Source organism: Neophocaena asiaeorientalis, unplaced genomic scaffold (genome assembly GCF_003031525.2).
Source record: "Neophocaena asiaeorientalis asiaeorientalis breed wild unplaced genomic scaffold, Neophocaena_asiaeorientalis_V1.1 scaffold229, whole genome shotgun sequence".
Classification (NCBI taxonomy): Eukaryota; Metazoa; Chordata; class Mammalia; order Artiodactyla; family Phocoenidae; genus Neophocaena; species Neophocaena asiaeorientalis.
In genome coordinates this window covers 2389438-2408722 of record NW_020174096.1, presented here as the reverse complement: position 1 = coordinate 2408722, position 19285 = coordinate 2389438, and the positions used below count along the sequence as shown (strand labels likewise).

At 37.4% G+C, this 19285-nt stretch overlaps 1 protein-coding gene across 1 annotated transcript in view; it reads left to right on the top strand.

Moving 5' to 3' along the window:
• CPLANE1 (ciliogenesis and planar polarity effector complex subunit 1) overlaps positions 1-19285 on the top strand; it is a 134145-nt gene that overhangs the window by 17917 nt on the left and 96943 nt on the right. The window contains exons 15-20 of the mRNA XM_024754652.1: positions 2364-2528; positions 5820-5993; positions 10631-10859; positions 11954-12093; positions 14686-14903; positions 17381-17545. Coding sequence (XP_024610420.1) covers positions 2364-2528; positions 5820-5993; positions 10631-10859; positions 11954-12093; positions 14686-14903; positions 17381-17545 — 1091 coding nt within the window. The remainder of the gene's footprint in view (positions 1-2363; positions 2529-5819; positions 5994-10630; positions 10860-11953; positions 12094-14685; positions 14904-17380; positions 17546-19285) is intronic.

The following is a 19285-nucleotide window of genomic DNA, read 5'->3' as shown; positions in this document are numbered from 1 at the left end:
ACTTTATTACAGACTTATAGAAACATGGATCTAAGGCTCTCTGCCCTTAAGTAATTCAACTTTAAGAATTTCCTGTGGGACCTCCCTGGTACCGCAGTGGTTAAGAATCCGCCTGCCAGTGCAGGGGACACGGGTTCGAGCCCTGGTCTGAGAAGATCCCACATACCATGGGGCAACTGGACCCACATGCCACAACTACCGAGCCTGCGTGCTACAACTACAGAAGCCTGCACCCCTAGAGCCCGTTCTCTGCAACAAAGAGAAGTCCATGTACTGCAATGAAGAACAGCCCCCGCTCACTGCAACTAGAGAAAGACGGCGTGCAGCAACCAAGACCCAACGCAGCCAAAAATAAAATAAGATTAAAAAATTAAAAAAAAAAAGAATTTCTTGTGAGTTAGACTTACGGGCTACATGGAGTTTTTTTTTTAATATTTATTTATTTGGCTGCATTGGGTTTTGGTTGCGGCGCGCAGGATCTTCATTGCAGCACACGGGCTTCTCTCTAGTTGTGGCACTCAGGCTCTTGAGCGTATGGGCTCAGTAGTTGCGTTTCGCAGGCTCAGAAGTTGTGGTGTGCAGGCTTAGTTGCCCCGTGACATGTGGGATCTTAGTTCCCCGACCAGGGATTGAACCTATGTCTGCTGCATTGGAAGGCGGTTTCTTAACCACTGGACCAACAGGGAAGGTTTCCTGCATCGAGGTTTTGATGAGAATCTAGGGGTGTGGATTCTAGAAACTGGTGATAGCTTTTATGATATAGGGCTGAGGGTATGAGTAAGATGACAGGTTCTCAGGTACTGACCTTGGAGCTATCCTTGACTGCAACTACTACCTGGTCAGGTTTGGCCAATTATTAAATTTATTTTCTGACTGATGTGGCTTTGTATGTTTCATTAATTTATCTACTTAACTGGTATTTATTGAGGGCCTGCTATGTGTATTAGGCAATAGGAATAACTGAAATAAACAAGTTTACCCTAAAGTTGCCCACAATCTGGAGGAGAGATCACATAAACAACTAGCATGTTTCTAATTATGTTTTATGGTAGGTGCTGGGAAAGCACACAGTCTGAGCTGGAGTGCAAACATCAGTCTGGGGAAAACCTGGAGGAGCTGACATTTAAAATTGAGTGAAAATTGTCCAATTGAATGAGTGGGAATGGTTTAACAAAGGATATAGCATTCCTAAAGCAAAAAGGCATGGGAAACCATGGCAGTTTGGTAAACGTGCAGGTAGTTTTAACAGGACCAGATTATTTGAAATATGTGTGTAATATTGAGGATAGCGTGGTGAGTGCTAAAGTGAGAGGTAGAGAACAGATGATAAAGGAAGATATTCTGCAGTGCCATGGGATTAAGATTTTATCCTGAAGACAGTGGGGTCAGTTAAGATACTTTATGTAAGAAAAAGAACTTTTCAAATAAATATAGGCCATTTGGAAAGATCACTTCAGTACATTATGGAGGGCCATTTGTAGGAATGTGGTGTAGAGATGTGGGTTTTACCTAGAAGCAAGACAGTTAGTTGAGGAGGTCTTGAACCAAAGCAACGTCAAGAGTACTGGAGGACAGAAGTCACATTTGTCAGATATTTAAGAGGTTTGATCAATTGGACTTGAGTAGAGAAGTCTAATGTAGTTCTCAGATTTGGGGATTGTCCAACTGGATGAAGAAGAGTGACATTCAAGGTGATAAGTTCTCATGAAGAAAAGTTTTCATAGTGAGTCTCATTGCAGACCTTTTCATTTAATTTCTTTTCTAACTGTATCCATTTGGTATGGTTTCTTGTAATGGAGACTGAAAGTAACTGGCTTTAACAAGAAAGAAGTTTATTTCTCTTTCTTAGGAAATGAGGCCAGAAGTTGATAGTCTGGGGCTGATTCGGTGTTTCTGTGGTCTCATCAAGGACTCATGCTCCTTTAGTTTTTCTACACCGTCGTCCTTAGTGCGTTGCTTCCAGTCTTAAGGCCATTACATGAGTTAAGATGGGTGCTGAAGTCTCAGGCATCATGTACATAATCTAGTTAACAGAAAGGAGGAAGGCAGGAAGGGCAAGAAAAGGGTGTACCTCCTAGTTGAGTTACCTCTCTTTAAGCAGCTTTTCTAGCAGTTCTATACAATATTATCTCTTGGTTCAGAACTTGTCATATTTTCACATGGCCACATCTAGCAAGAAACTGAAAAACAGGTACAGAAAAGTTCACATAACATGAATGTAGGTACAGAAAAGTTCACATAACATGAATGTACAGCTTGATGAATTTTTATAAACTGAACATTCCTGTCTACCCAGCACCCAGATCAAGAACATTACCTAGCTAACATGTTTTTAATGTAAATGTAATTCTTCCCTGTTTAAGGAGGAAGAAGGATATGTTTTCTTCAGATACGCTATTATCTTTCCCTTTTGTACTGCCACCTCTATAACTATAATTTAAATGATGCCCAAGGATTATGTGATCAGCTAGTAAGAGAAATACTGATATGGTCCCACCTACCTGTAAAAGAAGATGAAGATTGTTCAGGTATGCTTTTCAAAAATCAGTTTGTTTAATGTTAATACTTTGTATTTATAAGTGTAGGTATGAAATTGCTTATACATAAAAGTTGGTTGCTCTGCCCTATTGTGGTAAATTTTGGACTGTCAGCTTCTCAGTAGCAAGGATCATGTTTTTGTTTGTTTTTAATCTTTGGGTCTCTAGGCTTAGCAGTAATTGCCTGCTGAACTGATACAATTGTTGTATCACAGCCCTATTTGTTAGACATAATATCAGGTACCCAAGTACTTTTCCTTGATATGTTTATATTTTCTTTAATGGTTGCTTAAGGTTGTTTAGTAAAGTGATGAAAATCTCTTTCTGAGGTATTCTGAATCTTTTTAAAATTGCTTAATAGGCTGCAGAATATTTAGATTGTCCTTTTTAAAAGAGGTGTATTTAAATTAAGCAGTAACCAGAGTAAAAGATATATATGAATGAACACATAATATAGTTATAATGATAGTTATACGGTCGTAGACCATTAGATGTATACTATGCGTATGAATGTGTCAGAACGGCTCAATATATCAGAACTTTCTAAATGGAGTTCATGACTCTAATAGAGTTTGTTTTGGTTTTTTTCTAATAACTGATTATTTGTTTAGAACATCATTTTACTGATGGAAAATAGTGATCAAAAGAAGTTAGTTTACAAAGCCTTCTAAAAATAGTTTGAGAAGTGGGGCCCATCTCTTACGTAAAACCCTTTCTTTGATTTTCACTAGTTTATCAGAACAGTGTTGGTTTCTTTGGCTTCAGCCACTGTTTTTTTTTTTTTTTTGTTGTTGTTGTTTTGTGGTACGCAGGCCTCCCACTGTTGTGACCTCTCCCGTTGCGGAGCACAGGCTCCGGACGTGCAGGCTCAGTGGCCATGGCTCATGGGCCCAGCCGCTCTGCGGCATGTGGGATCTTCCCGGACCGGGGCATGAACCCGCATCCCCTGCATTGGTAGGCGGATTCCCAACCACTGCACCACCAGGGAAGCCCCTTGTTTTGTTTTTTTTGAGGTGAGATAGATGGTAGAGTACCATGACATTTTTATTCTGGTATTCATATTTTCTTTGCATTTTTTTTAAATTTAATTTTTATTTTATACTGGGGTATAGCTGATTTACAATGTTGTGTTAGTTTCAGGTATACAGCAAAGTGGTTCAGTTATACGTATATCCATTTTTTTTCAGATTCTTTTCCCACGTAGGTATTACAGAATACTGAGTAGAACTCCCTGAGCTATACAGTAGGTCCTTCTTGATTATCTAGTTTTTATATAGTAGTGTGTATCTGTTAATCCCAACCTCCTAATTTATCCCTCCCCCTCACTTTTCCCGTTTGGTAACCATAAGTTTGTTTTCGATGTCTGTGAGTCTGTTTCTGTTTTGTAAATAAGTTCATTTGTATCAACTTTTTAGATTCCACATATAAGTGATGTCATATGCAGCCACTGTTTATAGATTTCTTACTTTTGGTGATATTTGTCTTTTTAAATTTTTGTGTTCATTACAGAAGTAGTACAAGTTCATTTTAGACAATTTTGAAATATGGAAAGGTTTAAAGAAGAAAATAAAATCACTTAATCTACCATTTTTTGTCTATATACATTTATATATGTATATTCTGTTTTATAATCTTTTAAACTTAATATTATGATGGATATTTTCCAATGTAAATAATATTCTTTTTAAAAACCTATTAAGCCTTTTCCTCATTATTGCACATTTTAGATTGGTGCCACCTATTTACTATTGATATTTTAAATAATGCTGTAGTGTACATAAATTTTTGTGAACATTACTAATAGTATCTCTAGGTTAAATTTTGAGAAATGAGGTTACAGGATCAAAGAGAATCCATGGTTTTAAGACTTCTGACGCCTGGTGTCAAATTGCCCTCCAAAAGGACTGGTAGCTGTGTATGAGTGGAAGACTTTTATGTGTGACTTTTTTTTTTTTTTAATGTGTGACTTTTTAACTGACTGATATTCCTTTTTTTTTTTCAGTAGTCTTGTCATGACATGATAATAAATTTCAAGATAAGTTGAACCTATTGTAATGTATTTGTTTTAATTTTTAATGACAATTGTTTAGAGTATATTAATCATATCCCTACTGGGTCAGGAGTCCCCAAGACTACTCCCACGTTCAGGGGATTCACAGGGAGGACTCACAGGGCCTAGTATATAGTTGTACTCACACCTATGATTCATTACAATGAAAGGATACAAAGCAAAATCAGCAAAGGGAAAAGGAGCATGGGGTGAAGTCCGGAGGAAACCAGGCACAAGCTTCCAAGAAGTGACAAGATAGAAATGGCCATACACATATAGAACTTAATATTATTGTGAATACCTACCAAGTGACTTCCTTTCTTTTTTTTCTTTTGGCTGTGCCACGTGACTTGTGGGATCTTAGTTCTCACAACCAGGGATGAAACCCGGGACCCCTGCAATGGAAGCACAGAGTCCTAACCATTGGCCCACCAGGGAATTCCCCCCAAGTGACTTCTGAGAAAGAAAGATACTTTGCCATTGTTGGGGCCATACATTTTATAAAAACTTATGTTAACTTAGTATTTATCTGTGTTTAATAGTTTTAACTGTTTATTTACATATATCTGAATGCCAATTTATATTATTGAGTTTTGATTTTCAAATAGGGATGACACATGTTTGCTCCTACTAGTTTATATCAGAATCACCCTAGAAATAGTGATGTAACTCTCTCCCTCCCCTGCCTTCTCCCTCCACTCCACGTGTTCCTTTTGTCCATACCTCCCAGAAGAATCTTATGGTAAGGACTTACTCTTACTAATGGAAGTATATCATAATATCCAGACCTAATGGTACAGAAAAAAGCATGAAGAATCACTGCTCTGGTGCTTTTCAGATTATCTTTGTAGTAAACCCTGCCTCCTTTCATTAAAGAAAGAAAATTAGAAAGGGAAGAAAGAAGGGAAAATAAATAATGAAATGTTAACTTGCAAGTCCATTATGGCTGGATTGTTTGTATAGATCCTTCCATGTTTTTAGGTAAAACTAGTAGCTTGAGGTTAAAAGAGTTCCAAGTGTATGTGCTCATAATTATGAGCTAATTATTTTTGTTCTGTTTTCTTCAAGAAGTGTAGATAGCTATTATAAATTAACTTGTGTAGGCCATGGGTGTTCATCTCAGAAAAAAGTTGTAATTATAATTTTCTTCTTGCATAATGTTGGGAACTTAAATATTACTACTTTTGATAGTTTGATCAGAATCTCCTTTGGTCATTTGGTGTATCCTGCAGTTCCTGAGAAGTCTCATTGTGAGTTTGGAGTGACTGGAAATGTTCATCCTGAAGCGGCGGTGAGGGTTATCCAGTCCATGGCTCGCTTCATGGCTTCCTATTTCACCAATCAGCTGCTTTGCATTTTGCCACCTCACAATGTGAATGTTCTTCCTCCTCTTCATATTAAAACAGGTAAACAAATAATGTTCTCACCTTGTTTTTGCACGTAATATTTAAAATATTATACGGTGATCATTAGTCCCTGGATACAAAACTGTTCTAGGTCAGTGCCTGAACGCTAAGGAGATACACAAGTGACTATTTACGACTGAATATAATCTGAGAAAGGTAATTGCTTTGGACTTGTTTTTAGTGAATATGTATTTTTAAATTGTGAATTTTGGACACATTGGCATTTATAAAGTTTCCATTTTTAAAGTAAAAGGGCTATAAAAATGTAATTTAACAAATTTTGAGTATGCTAATTTAGAATTTAATTTTATTTGGACATTTTACTTTTATAATTTTATTTGAATCATTTTCTTTGCTCTACTTAATCATTTCATTAATAGAGTCAAAATGTACCTAATCTGTGTGAGGTAACTGCCCTACCCTAATGGAAATAAGCATGTACACAGATTTCTATGATATTCATTCATTCCAATAATTTTTATTAGTGCCTGCTATGTGTCAGGTAGTGTTGTAGGTGCTGGAAATATATTAGCTTGCACCATATGAAATTAATAATATGAAAACATCTGTAGTTTCGTCTTGTCTTGACATTTGGAACAGATTTATCCTAATTGCCATGAACAAAACAGATGAAATACCTGTTCTTTTATGGAAGTACATCTAATAGATTGATACGGAAAATTAAATAGATGCATATATAAACAAAGATCTATCAAATGGTGACAATTATTATGCAGAGAACTGAAGTAGAGAAATGTATTGTGACTGAGTCGGTAGTTGAGGTGGTGACTTTAGGGAAGAGCTCTCTGCGGGGGTGACATATAAGCTGAACTCTTAATGACAAGAAGGAGCCAGCCATGGACGCATAGGACTTAGAGCATTATGAGCTGAGCCTGTGCAAAGGCTCTAGAGCAAGGACAAACTTGATGTGTCTGAGAAACTGAAAGACTGGTGTAGCTGGAGCACAGAGGGTGAGGTAGAGAGTGGTATGAGGTGAAGACAGAGATAGATGGCCAGGTGATGTAAGCCAGGGTATGAAATCTGAATTTTAGGTACAATGGTAAGTTATTGGAGGGCTTTAAGCAGGAAATAACACGAACTGATAAACATGTACAAGGCACACATAGATTAGAGTAGTACAAGATGTAATATAATTAGAAGTTTAATAGAAGTAGCAACAAGTGGTCATCAGATTTAATCACAGAACTGTGGATTTTGAACTATGTGTTTGGACTAATTTTCTCAGGGTGTGGGTGGGAGTGGAGGACTGTCCTCACCCACTTGGATGCTTTAACAGTAGTGTTAGACTCTAGTGTCGTCAGGGTTTTCAGGAGCTTCTAGACCCTAGAGAGCCTTATATGTAAGTTAGGATCAGAAAGGAAATTGTCTAGAGGTTCCTTTTCAGAGGTGTCTGCTTCCCTGGGGAAGAAACGTTGGCCCTGACCTGATTATGGCTTCTCTTAGGGAGCTGGTGTAAACAGAGAAACGGGTGCTCTGTTTTTCCAGGATCTACCTTCTCCCCTTTCCCTCTCCATTGGCCACTAACTCAGTTTCAGCTGGTGCTCCCTCCTTTTCTCCGTGAGAACAGCCTGTGCTTCTTTCTCTCACTTTATGCTTTCCTCTGACTGAACCTCTCAGTTGGATATTACTTATTTCCTTGTACATTTGACACTAATTATTACAATAGTTTTTTATTTGAGCTCTCTTTATTTTGTCACAACTGAGGTATTTACTACTTGTACTCCCTATTTTTGGTAATGTTTCTGATAACAAATTGTATCCTTAATCCATATAATTTTACTGAAGGAGAGAAGCAGAACTCATGTGGTTTTAATTTTTTTTAATATTTATTTATTTATTTATGGCTGCATTGGGTCTTCGTTGCCGTGCACGGGCTTCTCATTGTGGTGGCTTCTCTTGTTGCGGAGCACGGGCTCTAAGCATGTGGGCTTCAGTAGTTGTGGCACGGGGCCCAGTAGTTGTGGCTTGCGGGCTCTAGAGCACAGTCTCAGTAGTTGTGGCGCACGGGCTTAGTTGCTCTGCGGCATGTGGGATCTTCCTGGACCAGGGCTCGAACCTGTGCCCCCTGTATTGGCAGGCGGATTCTTAACCACTGTGCCACCAGGGAAGCCCTCATGTGGTTTTTAGAAAAATCTTAAAAAAAAAAAGGTACAATCCTGGTATTCAGAATATTTATCTCAATTTCTTATCTTTCTGTCCTACAATATTTATAGGACTTTTGCTCTTTGCTAATGATTTTTATCTTTACAGATGACTTTACATATCTAAGGGAGACTGATATTTATCAAACTTTGTGAAGAAAAGTGACAGTTATTGAATTGTTTCTGGGCAGACTCATAAACGTTCATAAAAGCTCAGAGACACCTTTTTATTCCCTACGTAAATATCTTCCCAGTTGGAGGAGAGAGTAGGAGAGAAGATTTTGTGTTCTTTTCCTATGCCAGAGACTAGACTATGATTGTTGACAATTTAAATATCTGAAACTTGTTATATATCCTTTAATTTCTTTAATCTCCCTCTGTCTTGAAAAATGATATTAGCAGGCTTGACTTAGAATATATTTCATGTTAATCTTTTAAATCAGAACTAGTGGCAGAATGTATTGGGGATTTGAGTTGCTTATTTGGTATGATGTTTGCTGTGTGAAAGCAGTAAAAATTTCAGAAAATTAAATCATTCAAATTCTTTTAATGGTACAGTGTCTTACTCATAGTGAATTAAAAACTGGAAATATTTCATCTATCTCCTGGCTGTTTGCCTATGCAGAATCAAACAGTCATCGATTGACTAAATTTTTCGTTTCTTTCCATATCTTTGTCAAAGAGCTAAAATGTTAGTGCTTGGTGTGGGCAGAGCCTATGCAGATCACATAAGAAACTAATCATTTCATTTCAAGGAGCAAAAACCTACATATACTAATTACCAGTTTTATTTTGAGGGAGTGAGTGAAAATCTTAGCAGTATGTATTTTTTAAAAGATAACAGTTCTGTCATAGTATTTTCAAATTTCTCATTTGTCCGTGTCTCCTGCTCTGCCCGGTGAGAGTAGGTGTGTCTATATCCACCTCTGTCCACCTGAGAACAGGTGTGTGTATATGTATCCTATCTCAGAAAGGAATCTGTGCCTTCCTCAGGTGTATATCGGGTGGGAAGCAGGGAATGGAGTCAAATTTTTTCCAAGTTTGGGCCCGTGTCTGTTTAGGTCCTCTGTCTTGTATCCAGAAACCAAGAAGCTAGAGCTTGGTAGAGGGTGTAATAAGGAGAAAAGGGAAAGGTTTCATGTGTTGTTGCAGTAATGCCTGGCTGACCCTTCTCTTTCCATCCCAGATCCTAGCTGGGAGCCTTCAGGCTCCACTCTGGCTTCGTGCTTACTTCCAGGGCCTGCTCTTCTCTCTGGGCTGTGGGATCCAGAGACACTGTGGCAAAGTGCTCTTCCTGGGACTTTTGGCCTTTGGGGCCCTAGCGTTGGGTCTCCGCGTGGCCATCATTGAAACAGACCTAGAACAGCTCTGGGTGGAAGGTGAGTTGTGGACACTGGCCATAGCTGCTTGGGTATGGTGAGAATAGGGTGAGGAGCTGGCTACTGAGTTCTAGTGGGCTTTGCGCTGGGTCTGGAGGGGGCACCTGCCTTCCAGAGCCTGGGCGTCTTGGAGGCCTGCTCCCTCTCACATCCATAGATGGACATCTGCGGATGGTGGAACCCTGTGAATGGGTATATGGAACAGTTATCTGTGAGTGCGTGTGTGTTTATTTAGCATTTACTGGCAATCTTTAATATGTATTTGACTGCACTGCAGTGCTTGTAAAGGCAACTAAAACAAGACCCATCTTTCAGTAGCAAGGAAAGTAAAATATATGCTGGGATATAATATACAATATAATACAAAGCAGAAAATGATTATGTTGTATAAAAGAAGGCAGGGAGAGATCACATCTAACTAGGAGAATCAGAAAAGTTAGAACTAGAAGGCTGGGGAGAAGGATATTATTACCCTTTGTATTTAATCTCAGGCCAGACTGAAATCTTGTCATTTGTTCAGGATTACTGAAAATCACAGTTTTCTACTTTCTGTTAAACACTAATACATTGAACATTTAATATGCTTGAGTATTACCTCAAACTAGATTTTTATCCCATGACACTATGAGGAATGCAAAGTCAGGTAAGATGCAGTCTCTGCCCTCCAGATTTCATGATGCAGTAGGAGAAATAGCTATATATTTCAGAGCAGCCCACAGTAGTAAACTGTACACTGTGACCGGTACGTTTACGTGTGTGTGTACGTTTATATTATCTGACCAAAAAGTTTCATTAAACTGTACTTATTTACCTTTATTTTGTGTAATGCACTCTGATACTGTCTCTTTTGTTTCTGTGTCTACTCAGTTTCATGTTTTTAGGAATGCTGACATTTGCTTCATGACCTACTAAAGAGACACAGTGTTCAATGTTAAGAAGACTTCTAGAGTATGTTAAGCATTATTTTAGGCCATTTTGTATGTATCTTCCTTGTTGTGGTTTTGTGTAGGAAATACTGATTGAAGAGATCTATAAAAGGAGGTGTGAGTTCTTGTATATATAATTGTAAAATCCATTTTCTTTAATTTACTCACAGAGCAGCCCTTTCGACTTATTCCTCTGCAACACTCGAAGGTGGCCAGTGTTGTTAGAGAGCAGAATCTTTCTAATGTGTGGACAGTTGAATATGCCCTTGAATTATTATTTATTGGTGGCCTGGTTCCAGAAGCTGTGTGGTTGGCACAGAAACTTGGAGACTGGAAGACGTCTGTTTCCATTGGTGTGGCCTTGCAGCTGTTCTGTAAACATGATAGCAATTTCACAAGGTATGTATTTTTAGGAAAGTATGATGGTGTCATCTAAAATATTTTTTATTTCAGTCATTGCTGGTATTTATGCATTTTGTGGAATCCTTAGTTCAGCATTGTCCAGTAGAACTTTTTTTTCAGTAATGGAAATATTCTATATGTGCTATCCAATCTGATAGCTACTAGCCACATGTATTTATTGAGCACTTGAAATGTGGATAGTAAGACCAAAGAACTGGATTTTCCATCTAATTTTAATTAATTTAAATTTAGAAGGCTATATACAGCTAGTGGCTACTGTATTGGACAGATCAGAGTCTTACTTACAGTGTTAAAACATCTATTTAGCACATTAATTTGTTAGTAGTGCCCTCAAAGGGCCTATAGTCAATGGGAAAGTTTGTCTTTCCCAAACAGGATTTGAGTTTTAAGCTAATCAAACTAATCCCTATATTTTAACTATTCTGAAGGTTATGGTATTGCTGTGTCTTCTGTATTTTTTAATTCAATAATTCAATGTATGTTTATTTATTAAGTAACTCTGTATCAAGCTCTATGCCAGGTGTTTTAGTGGATTGTAAACTTAAATGGTACATAGTTTCTATGCTTAGGCATTTATAGTTTAATAGGGAAAATAGGACAAAACATTATTACAATTTACATAGTATGGTAAGAAAAGTGCCCGTGGTACAGTAGGGAGAGCAATAGTATCAAGTGAGGGAAGGACAGGAAATACTTTATGTGGGAGATGTCATTTGAGATGGGCATTGAAGGGAAGATGGGATCTTGACAAACTGAGTAGCTGTAGGGAGAGAGAACATTCCAAATGTGAGCAAAGGCATATGGCAAAAGCAAGTTTGGTTTGGTTTGGATAGAGTACATTTGTAGGGCAGCAGTGGGAGGTAAGGATGAGGAGATATATTAGTACCATAATTATGGAAAGCCTTAATACTATCCTTAATACAGTATTTCCTTGCTTATTTCTTGTCTAAATATAGGATGAATAAAGTGAATTTCTCTGTTTTTTAAAATTTCATGTTTAGCTCTTGATGTGTGTATGTTTCCTTTTTTCAAAATTTGTATTCCTTTCCCTTAATTTGATGTGATTTCAGGTCCAGGAAAAAGGGTCTGAATCTACCGTTAAATATGACTCCAGCACAGATTTTCCAGGAAAAACTGCAGTGTTTTTTAGGTCAGCCGGCCTCTTTGGAAGCAAAAAAAGAAATGGGCTCAAAATACAAACAGTTTACAGGTGTGTTACCTATGTGTGGTCGACACATGTATCGACTTAATTAATATAAAGCTTATGGTATTTTAAAAAGCTTTTAAGTACCCACACATATATTAATGCTTTGAAGTAATAAGCTTATCAAAAATAAAATTTTGCTATTTATTCTTAATAATGGGAGCATCCCAAACTGATGCAGTTCAAAATACAATGTTCAGTATCTGAATGATATTCTGCTTTTCCATACATAGCCTTTCTTTATACTAGTGGTATTTTGCTGCATTTAGATTGTTTTCTTTTGCAGTCATAGAATCGTAGAATCTCAGATGTCAAGGGGTACTTAGAACCTCTTGCCTAATGCATAAATCATAGAGTTTTTTGCTTTTAATTTGAAAAGTTCTGAGTGGTATTATAAAAAAATAATATAATATTACATGTAATACATAGATTTACCCAGGAGCCCTAGAAAATTCGTCTGTTTTAAAGAGGGGGAAATTTAGACAAAAAGTAATGAAGTCTGTTATTTAAAGTCATATATTTAATGATAAAACCAGGATAGCTGTTTTGTTTTATTAGTGCTTGTCTCCATTAAGCAGTGAGACTTCTCTAGATTCCTAGAGCTTATTAATTATAACTTCTCTTTCTGGAAAGAATTCATAATACTTGGAAATCAGACTGAAAATTTCTTTGATAATTTTCTGTCAGTTTTTTTTTTAAGTAAATGAAAAGATAATGTATCTACATGAAAGTTGATTTTGAAAAAAAGGACTAAAAAATTCCCAGTCTGAACTTCCAGTTCTGGCAATATATTGTTTTAGATGATCTGAAAACTCTCCCACAATAAATACATAGATACAGTGTGTTTCTAGATAAAATATAAGGATATGCATTTAAAGGCTAAGATTTAAAGAAAGTAAGGGAAATTTCCAGGGGTCAGAAAGAAAGAGAAAAAGTCAATGGATTCCATCCCTAGGTATTTACCCAAGAAAAATAAAAACATAGGTCCACTGAAAAACCTGTATATTGAATGTTCATAGCAGCTTTTTCATAATAGCCAAAAACTTGAAACAACCCAAATGCTTATCAACTTGTGGATGGAAGACAAATTGCAATTTATCTGTACAATGGAATAATAATTAATAAAGAGTAGCAAACTACTGATAACATGCAACGACATGGATGAATTGAAGAACCATTATGCTGAATGAAAGAACTCAGAAATAAAACTACACACTGTGTGATTCCATTTATGTGATTTTATAAAAAGCAACACTATAGGGACAAGAAACAGATCAATGGTTACATGGGAGTAAGCGGGGAATTGACAACAAAAGGGTATAAGAACTTTTTTGGAGTGATGAAAATGTCAAAATTCATTGAACTGGGGACTCCCCTAGTTGTCCAGTGGTTAAGACTCTGCACTCCTAGTGCAGGGGGCCCAGATTCCATCCCTGGTCAGGGAACTGGATCCCGCATGCCACAACTAAGCCACGTGCTGCAGCTAAGACCTAGTGCAGCCAAATAAATATTTTAAAAAACAAAAAACAAACAAAACTCATTGAACTGTACACTTAAAAAGGATAAATTTTAGTGTATGTAAATTATACCTCAACAAACGGATTTAAAAACAAAAAACTCAGCAGATGGTTAGTGAACTGGAAAATGAATTTGATCTATCTCTGTATATATACACACACAAAACAATATATAGAGAGAGATAAAAATGTATAGATATAAAGAAAAGAGTTGGAAAATATGAAAGAGAAGTTAAACTTTGTATAGAATGTTGTGGAAGACACAACATATGTGTAATAGGAGTTTCAGTAGAGCCACACCAAATTCTGGATAGTGACAACCTCTGGAGAGAGCAAGTGAAATATGATTGGTACCTAAGGAATTTCAGCTGTATTTGCAGCATTCTTTTTTAATCTAAATTGAATGTAGGAAACATGTTAATATCAGACAAGGATGAAAAGTCAGTACGTGAGTGTTTTCATATTATATTCTATACCTTAAAGTATGCTTAAAATATTTCCTAATATAAAAGTGCGTAAGTCTCCAATTCTGCCACCTGCATCTCTGCATTTTGCCTTCTGGAACATGTCTCCATATGTACATATACTTATATAATTGAAGCCATACTGTATGACTATTTTGTATATTTCTGGGGTTTTTTTTAGCTTCACAAGTCCTTTTTATTATAAAAGTACTGTGATGGACTATTATGAAAAAGAAAATAATTACTCTCTCACTGCCTTCATGTAATGTTGTATATTATTTTGGAGTCTTTCTTGACATTTTATTTTTCCCATTAATATTTTTTTCTTTTATTATTATTTTTGAGTCACAACTATATTCCAAGAATTTTTTGTTATATAATTGTTATTACAGTGTCTTGTATAATTTTGGAAAAGTCTTTGTGCTCTGATTACCTATAATCTTAAAAGTAAGAGAATCTTTATTAAGTTTCTGTCTAGAAGTTTGGGTGTTTTGCATGTCAACCAATATGTTCATTTTTGGCAATCAGCTTTTTCAGATATGAAATTTTATCCTACAAAATAACATGAAAAGTATAATATAAATTTTAACTACTTTACCTAATTTTGTATTTGCTAGATCCCATTGAAGAAGAAGATGCAGATCTGCTATTTGGTTCCGTGCAGGAAGTACTGAAAGCAGCAGTTATGGCTGATGCAGATATTCTTTCAGAGACATTTCAGCTTCTGATAAACTCTGCCAAGGACTTCAGTCAGAGACTGTGGGGCTTAGTGCCGGTCGGCTTGTATCTTCCAGCTCCTCCATTATATTGTCCTCAGCCAGCTATTCTTAGTGAAGTAAGCTTAGTGCTTAATCTTTTAATTAATTTAAAGTTGATTTTGTCCAGTTTTTAAAATAATCAACTTGAAAATAATCTTCAAGTTAAAAATGCAGGCTCTGAAGCTAACTTCTGGATTCCAGCTTTGCTGTTTATTTGTTGTGTAATATTGGGCAGTGTACTAAACTGATGTTTAAGTTTCCTGATCTGTAAAATGAAGATGATGATAGTACCTCTGACAGCATTATTGAGAGTATTAAATGAGATATCCTGTAAAAGCTTGTACTTTAGGGCCTAGGACACATAGTAAGCATTCAATAAATGTTAAAATTATTTCAATAATAAAACAAAATTAAGAGATATTTCTCTGTATCCAGATTTTTAAAAAATAAACATTTGTTTAGGGTAGCAAAAAGAATGTCAGAATTTAGAAGCCATACATTATTTTTTATTTATTTATTTATTTTTGGCTGCATTGGGTCTTCGTTGCTATGTGCGGGCTTTCTCTAGTTGTGGCGAGCGGGGGCTACTCTTCGTTGCGGTGTGTGGGCTTCTTATTGCGGTGGCTTCTCGTTGTGGAGCACGGGATCTAGGCATGCGGGCTTCAGTAGTTGTGGCATGTGGGATCTTCCAGGACCAGGGCTTGAACTCGTGTCGCCTGCATTGGCAGGTGGATTCTTAACCACTGTGCCACCAGGGAAGTCCCAAGCCATACATTATTTTAGTCTTTTATTCATCTCATTGTCTGTGCCTCTTTTGAAAGACTTAGTTTGATTTTTCTTTGATTTGAAAGGTCATTTTTTTCTCCTATACTTTTCAATTGATAGTTCTGTCTTATAAATAGCAATACTGTATTCCTCTCAGGAACTTTTCCTTTGCTCTTATTGAAAATCATAACATAGCTGGTTTTAGGATTTAAAGTGTTAATGTAAATTATTTACATTTAAATTGTTTTAATATTCAATTAGGTGTTTAAATCGATTCTGGTATTGTTTCTTTACTACTTTTTCAGAATTGGCAACTTTTTTTCTTTTTCTTTTTTTAGACTTATTTGCTGTATTCTCATTGTTATATTTCAAGTTACGTTTCAGTAGATTAAAATATTTCATTTGTTGATTTTTCAGGTGTAATATATTACAAATGGAAAGAATAAGTAGTCCATGGTATTTCTCAGTAATTCCTCTTTCCTCTCATATCTGAGTCTTCAGTATGTTGGTTTAGGAATTAGAAATAGCGTTTAAGATATTTTTAGATATGCTGTGCTGATATTAGTTTGGTACCTATCCTTAGTAGTACTTCATTTTATTTTTTTTTAGTAAAATAATCTCCAGTGGTAGGATTTCTCTTAAATGTCCCTCTGTATCAGTTAGAACCCTTTGGGTTGTAAGTAACAGAAAACTTGGTAAATATTGGCTGGCATAATTGAGAAATCCAGTTATGTTACCAGAGACTTGGGCTCTTTCTTTTAGTTTGTTTTCTAAGGTGTCAGCTTCAGTTTAAGGCTGGCTCCCTTTGTGGGAGCAGAATGGCTGCCAGTAGCTTCTAAGGATACCTTGTCCATGTCCAAAGGGAGTGGGAATGGGAGAAAGAAAAGTAGTAAAATAGTATTTCTTTCCCAGCATTCCAAGCAAGAGTACTGAGAGTTACTCTTGTACGACTGACTGAGGTCACTTCCCTGCCCTCGAATCAAACACCTTGGCTAGGGCTGATACAAAGTACTGCTTGGCAATTGACTAGGGCCTTCCTTGGCAGCTAGGGATATGGGATCAGCTCTCCTTGAATCATTTGGCTATGTAGGAGAGGGGCAGATACCCAAATAAAAACTGAATACTCTTTAAGAAGTGACAATGGTAGGAGAAGGTTGGGGAAGCAAATGTTTACAGTATTCACATTATCTCATTCTCTGGGAAATTAATCTGTAGCTACTGACTTGAATTGTGTTTATTCAAGAAACATTTTTTGGATCCTACCACATATTGGAGTTTACTCTATGCACTATATGACAAGGCCTTTGCTCCTGGGTAGTTCTCAGTAGTGTGGGAAACAGATACATAAATCAGCAAGAATAGATTAGTGAAAGCTATAATGGAAGTCTGAGCAAAGACTCATAGTAGCACAGAATGGGAGGGCTTCACAGAGGAGGTGACATTGAAATATAATGGGATTTTTCCAGGAAGAGGAAGGGAAAAGTCATTCTTTTTGAAAGGAGCTTTCTCTGTAACATTCCACCCATGGAGTCCGGGGTGATGGCTTCAACTGTTGTAGCCGAAGACTTGGGATTAGGGTCGACTTACCTCTTTACGTTGTTTGAGGCGAGAGAAGTGTTTCCTTGACACTAGAAATAGCTATAGTTAATCTCTGAGGCCATGTCTCAAAACTTCCTTCATAAATGTCCAAGAGTATTCTACTTTGAGAAGCACTATCTTTATTTTCACTTTAACATTTTAAGTTTCTGTTTTACTAGCTACTAAAATTGTTGTTATTGTTTCTTTTTAGGAAGATGGTGATGATCTTCTTTTAAAAGCTGAAAAAGATAATCGCCAAAAGGTGTCTGGAATCCTTCAACGTGTTCTCTTGCTTTTCCGGGCAGCTCGGTGTTCTTTTCCTGTAGCACAGTGGTACATCTTGCAGTTGAGATGGGCAAGAAAAGTCATGCAGAAGGTATGGAAATGTCCTAGTCACTTATGTGCTATTGAAATAGGGAAGAACCTTTTGTATTCTATTACAAGTTAATCACTAAAGGTTATTGCTTCTAACCTTAAATTATACATAGTGGCCCATCTTTGGGAACCCTGCTTCCCTGGTAATGAGCATTAAGCTAAAATACCTCTTTTTAGCTAACAGGAAACATCCTGACCAGGCCCACCTGTGAATGACTGCAGGGAGGAAGAAATTAACACATGCCCTCCAGAGGCTGATGGGAACCAGGAAGTGTTTGACTTTACTCCCTCCCCTTTTAGTATAAAAGGAGCCTGAATTCTAACTCAGGCAAGATGGTTCTTTGTGGCATGAGCCCACCATCTTCTCGGTTTGCTGGCTTTCCGAATAAAGTCGTTATTCCTTGCCCCAAGAACTCATTTCTCGATTATTGGCCTGTAGTGCAGCAAGCAGTATGAGCTTAGACTCGGTAACAGTATGGTAAACAATTTAGATATACTAATATTTATTAATATTTATAATTGTGATATTTTCCCAAGGAGTCCTGCCCTATAAATCCATAAATTTCAGGCTTATTTATAGTACGAAACCTGCTTCTCAAAGTAGAATACTCCTGGACGTTTATAAAGGAAGTTTTGAGGCATGGCCTCAAACGCGGGCTTCTCATTGCAGTGGCTTCTCTTGTGGAGCACAGGCTCTAGGCACGCGGGCTTCAGTAGTTGTGGCTCATGGGCTCTAGAGTGCAGCCTCAGTAGTTGTGGCGCATGGACTTAGTTGCTCCGCAGCGTGTGAGATCTTCCCGGACCAGGGATTGAACCTGTGTCCCCTGCATTGGCAGGCGGATTCTTAACCGCTGTGCCACCAGGGAAGCCCCATGTATAAGTTTTTGTGTAGACACATGTTTTTCATCCATGGGTCAAACTGCACCAATAATTGCAAGGATATAGGTAGCCAAAAGATACAGATGAAATGTAGTGAACTCTGGAATTGCATACACTGCTCCAAGTCTTTTCTCACTGTAGAAGAATGTGTCCTGGTTTTTTTTTAACGTCATGACACAAAAGGGAACTATTTCAGTTATTTAACATCTCCTTTTTATATCTCTCTAATTATATAGCTTGGGTAACATTTTCCAGGGGTCATATTCCATAAATCCATACATTCTAGATTTGTTTCTAATAACCAGCCTAGACAGACTCTGTACATCTGGTAAATACCATTAATTTGTTTGACAAGAAGTCTGTCCTTAGCATGCTTACAAGGGGATTTGACTAGATCATGTCTTTCTGGAAGTGAATAGTAGAGGGAGAAAATAGATTACAAGCCTACTGCTAATCCTTTTCTTCCCAGGCTTATGTCTCTTAGATCCCTTTTCTTTTATTCTTTTTTTTTTATAAGTTTATTTTTATTTATTTATTTTTGGCTGCGTTTGGTCTTTGTTGCTGCGTGTGGGCTTTCTCTAGTTGCGGCGAGCAGGGGCTACTCTTCTTTGCAGTGCACTTGCTTCTCATTGCGTTGGCTTCTCTTGTTGTGGAGCACGGGCTCTAGGTGTGTGGACTTCAGTAGTTGTGGCACACGGGCTCAGTAGTTGTGGCTCACGGGCTCTGGAGCGCAGGCTCAGTAGTTGTGGCGCACAGGCTTAGTTGCTCAACAGCATGTGGGATCTTCCCAGACCAGGGCTCGAACTCGTGTTCACTGCATTGTCAGGCAGATTCTTAACCACAGTGCCACCAGGGAAGTCCC